We start from the raw sequence: 4,989 nt of genomic DNA, 5'->3' as shown, positions 1-4,989 counted from the left end.
TTCAAGCGCGCGCGGATGATGCGCCTGCGCAGAAGTAACGGATACCCCCGCACACTTCCTCCCCGCATTTTGCTGAAGGGATGGGCGGGAGACGCTTCTCGGTTTTTTATTTCCCTACATTCACACACTGTTTTAAAGACACAAGGAAAAATTACGAACATGAAGATCATGAACTTATTTAAAATCTTTACTTGTATTTGATGACAAGTCTGACAGATGTATGAACTCTCTGCCTAGCTCAAACCCGTATTATTTCAGAATGTGAGAAGCCATGAAGCGGTGAAAGCCCAACTGGTGCCAGAGTTGTTCTTCCTATCTTGAATAGCTTTACCTTTTTAACAAACCATCACATATGTCACCATTCATAGAAAGAGGGTGGGAAAACAATAAAGCAACTACTTCTTACCTGTGGTATAGATCATAAAAGCTTAAATCCACCTGGTCCATCAAAGCAGTCTTGTGAACAAACAAAATCCTCACTACACCTAACATTAAAGACACACTGACTAACCAGAGAAAAGTTGATTTAGCTGCTTAATGCTTTCCATGCACAAATTAATTAACTTCATCCATTAAGAGTGATAGAAATTCAGAAAAAGCTGGTGTAAATATGAGCAAACTCTTCAAGAAAACATTTGAGTGAGAAGGATCTTCATTACGGATATAAAACTTCATTTCTGCAGATCAACTGCTCTCTCAAAGAAAAACATTTTGAAAGAAAGCTATTCAAAGTGCTCTAGTGGAAAGACAGTTCTTCATTTTTGCAGGAAGACAGCAAGCTTTAGCTGCTCTACGGGAATTGTGCATCAAACGTTCCTAGACAAACACAAGCTTTCACTGCAATGAACAAAAAAAAAAAAAAAAAGGATAAGAGAAAAAGCAGTTCTCCGATTCCAGGTAACACTACAAGCCTCTAGCTTGGTGTCACTGTGACAACATTGGAAATTTGTAAGATCAGCATCCGAAAATTCATTTGCCTGGTTTGACATAGCCTTTTTAGTGTGATGATGCTGAGCATCTGCAGAGACTTCTGATAAAAAGCAGGAACAAATTGAGAAACAGGCTATATCCAACACAAATTCACACTGAATCAGTGCACTCCACAATCTTCCATATAAACACCTTCACTCTCTGTCATCAATTCAAAAAGGTTTAAAGCACAATCAGCAGTTTCAATGAGCCACTTGACATACCAAGTTCTTGTGCAGAAAGTCCTCTTGAAGTTACTAGTTGTGAGATTTTGCCTAGATTAATTTATATCCAAATTTCTTAAAGGTATGCTAATAAATATCTAGAGCCATTGTGCATTTTTAGGTTTTCCATAACTGATTTTTTAACTGAGCAGAACCCATCCACAGAGCATCCATCCATTCATCCAACAGACACACATAGTAAGAACAGCATAAAGATACAGCCGTATCTGTAAATTCTGGCTGCAATCCCTGCCAGCCTTGACCTGGACTTTTTACATGGCTCTCAAAGGTGTACATGTTGGCATTCGTAAATTGCATTAATTATATCTGACAGTTTATTTTAAACCCTGAGGACAGTCATATGGTGTTCTAGAACAGTGCTGAGACTTTAATATTTTTAAATGCTGCTTACTTCAAAAGCATAAGCATGATGTTAACACAACACTAATGTAAGTGTATACTTACTCAAAGTTTCATTTGTTTCCCAGCCTCCAACTCTGAGAGGTGACAGTGTTTTCAACTTAACCTAAACCTTTAAGTGATCCTTAGCACTAATTAGTGACATCATTAAATTAAATGTGAAGACATCCCTAAAGCTTAATAAATTATGATTGAGGATAAACAGCTAAGTTGTTAAGAGCTTTTGCCACGGACATTTTTTTCTGCAGGACATAATATTCAATAACCATCTCTAAAGCTGAAACACATGAGAATGTATTTATAAGATTTTATTCTAACCTTGCCTTGCTCTACTACGATGAGGAGAAAACACATAACCACTAGCTCAAGTACCCAGTGTTTAAACAAGTTAAAATACGATGTTTCTGTAACACACCTCTACCTCACCACAAAACTAGCCCATAATGATTTCCAATTAAGCAGAAATTTTATAATTAGATATCCCAGTAACTGACCAGAGGGTAAAATCCTCGCTGTTCAGTGCGGCTCAGACTTGTTCTGAGGAGAGGTGTACAGCACAACAATTTGCTGTAGGGAAATGGTACCAAAAGGAGCAGCTGAGGTAACACTTTGCTGTGACAAAAATCCAGAGGTAATTGTTTTTCCTCCCTTTAACATCATCAAGTGCTACAGTGATTTTAATTTGGTGAGGGCAGAAAGGCTCAACCACATCTTCTCTTTGTTGAAGACCAAGTTTTATTGTTGAAAGTGCTAATTTGGCTCTCCAACAGATTTGCACTTTCTCCATTCTACAATATTCCACAAAGAACAGTCTTAGTGCAGATAATCAAGAATTCTATATGTCTGGACTTAGGGGAGTTTTGACAATTTACACTCCCTCCCCTTCCATGTTGAGACTGACACAAGTTAACTGCACTGATGACAGCACCGCTAACCAGCCACCCGAGAAAGCAGTTCCTCTGCTTTAAAGTTGGAGTTTAAGCATTTAAGCCTTTCAGATAGATTAAATCTCACATGTAGATAGCAAGAATGAAATCCTTGCTTGAGAATGAAGTACCATATGAAATTTGAGATGTTCTTAGAACACCAGGAGTACCATAAAATGGTGCTTTTCCTATTTTTTGCACTCTTCTCTAAGCAAATGCAAATTGCCTAATTTGCACATGGGGACCATTTCTTAGGTTCACCATTCTTCTTGCTTTCCTCAATACAAATCTTGCCTTTACTGTAAGGACTCTACTGGACATTCCATCTCATGGAGTGACCAATCCTCCTTTTAGCAAACAGGCTTGAAGAATACAGGAGCAGAAGAAACAAATCCAGTTTGTCTTCAGTGCAAAGCCACTGATTTTCACCATTTAATTAAGGCTTCACCACAAAGAAATATATAGTACCATCTTTAATAGCTGAAAATTAGCACACTCCTTTCAGAACAAATGGTCCATGAGTGACTTTTGTGTCTCTACCATCAATTGTCTTCCTGAACAAAGTAGTATCTCACTGGTGGTCCTGGCAAGTCTTCCTCTCCATCAGTCTCTGGAGCAAATGATACTGTCAAATCCACATACTTCTTATCAGCTGATGGTTTCACAAGCTTTTGCATCCTATAAAGAAATGAGGAACAGTTCATAAATTTCCTTCTAGTACTAGGAGGATTGGCAGTGGGAATTCAGCGCCAGACTAGGAGAAATTTCACTGCCAGTAATATGTATTGGCCTAGCATACTAGAGACCAAATTAAAATAGAGAATAAGGCACCTCAAAAGCTGTTCCTCCAGCTGTTCTTCCACCTGAGCTTCAGCAAATCATACTCCATTTTCCTGACAGACACAGCCTATTGAAGTCTGAAACTAGTAAAAAAATCCTGATATTCTCAAGAAGACAGTTTCATACCATGACTTTGACTTCATTACATACCCTGCTTATTCAAAATTATTTATACAGCTGTAAGAGAATGAATATAAGCAACATTTTTGGAGATGGGCTGTAATTCTCATCTTAGCATGCCAGGCACTCTACAGTTTAGCACCTCTTTTCTCCCCGAGAGTTTGAAGTAGCTTGCTCATACTTTTTTGCCTGATACATACTGGCAGGCCTTCGAAATAGTACTGATCAGTGCATCTACTTGCTTCAGCAAAGTCTGTGAGCACTGACTAGCACATACTTCACAGCAGCTGTAAGGAACAGATTTTTGAGCTAAAGTAGTTCAATCCACAGAGGTAAGGCAGAACTGAATCTGGGTGAGATCTGGTTGTTATTTTGCAAAGACCTTCAGTCAAAACCCAATACCCTGCCTTTACATCCTGCCAAACTGCCAGGGTGAAATACCTTAATTTCCTGTCTGTAAGCAGCATTGCAAAGCCTTTGTAAATGTCATCATTTTTAAAAGGGCTAAAGTGATGTAGAATCTCAAGCAATTACTATAATTGAACAGACTTCCAGAAATTCTTATGAAAGCAATACATTATTCCTTCAGAGCCAAGTTGCAAAATATCAGCATTAGTTTTAAGCCAGTTTCAAAAGGTTCTAGTACTCTTGCTCTGCTTGAACCATGATACATTCTTTCCCCCCCAAAAATTACTGTCACACTTCTTTAGCTTTCTTCTTCTGGTATTCAACAGTTAAGGCAGCATTTTGCAAGTCTCCTTGGCTCATAACAGAAGTTACAGTAATTTCACAATTATAAGCCGCACCATTTTGACTAAAATTTTGGTCCGAACCCAGCTTATAATCAGGTGCGGCTTATATATGGACAAAGAACAAAAAGTTGCTGTTTTAGTTGGAGGACAGGTGTCTGCTGAGAAAGGCAGGAACCTCTCTTTGAAATGGAGAATGTAAACCCCCTCTCTCCAAATTACTGTAATTTTGAAATCAAGGGGCTTTCAGGCAAAGATATAGAAATTAGGAATAACAGTTCTTTTCTAGGGAAATTAAAATAGAAATACAGCACTACAAAGAAACAAACTCCAAACCCTGACAAAGTCAGAGTACAACCTGACACCCCATCAGGCAGGGTGTTGGTAGCAGTCCCATTAAATGATGGTTGCAGTCCTCTTGCAGTAACAGATGTGATTCAGTTGAAGCAGTGGTCCTGTAGAAGGTGCAGTTTCCCTCCGGAGGTCCAGTGGTGATGTGGAGAAATCCGGTTTTCCTCTGGAGTCCAGTGGAGAAAGGGGCTTCCTTAGTGTACCAAAACCTCTGTTTTTATTTTGGTAAGAAATGTTGGGCTCTTTCCCCTGGCTAGAGCAACTTCCAATGGGATGAAGTAATTTTATCAGTCACACAGTGGGACTCCATAGGCCATTAGCAGAAAATGACTCACTGTAGGAAGGATGGGTTGTGAAAAGATAAAGAACAATGCCCTGCCTGGTTTCAAT

At 39.0% G+C, this 4,989-nt stretch overlaps 1 protein-coding gene across 1 annotated transcript in view; it reads right to left on the bottom strand.

The window, feature by feature from the left end:
- Positions 1-2,931: 2,931 nt before the first annotated feature.
- UBA6 (ubiquitin like modifier activating enzyme 6) overlaps positions 2,932-4,989 on the bottom strand; it is a 33,352-nt gene continuing 31,294 nt past the window's right edge. The window contains 1 exon segment of the mRNA XM_033060306.2: positions 2,932-3,217. Within this exon segment, the coding sequence (XP_032916197.1) occupies positions 3,082-3,217 (136 nt within the window). The 3' untranslated portion in view covers positions 2,932-3,081.

This window comes from Catharus ustulatus, chromosome 5 (genome assembly GCF_009819885.2).
Source record: "Catharus ustulatus isolate bCatUst1 chromosome 5, bCatUst1.pri.v2, whole genome shotgun sequence".
In the NCBI taxonomy this organism is placed as follows: Eukaryota; Metazoa; Chordata; class Aves; order Passeriformes; family Turdidae; genus Catharus; species Catharus ustulatus.
This window is presented reverse-complemented; position numbering and strand designations above follow the sequence as displayed.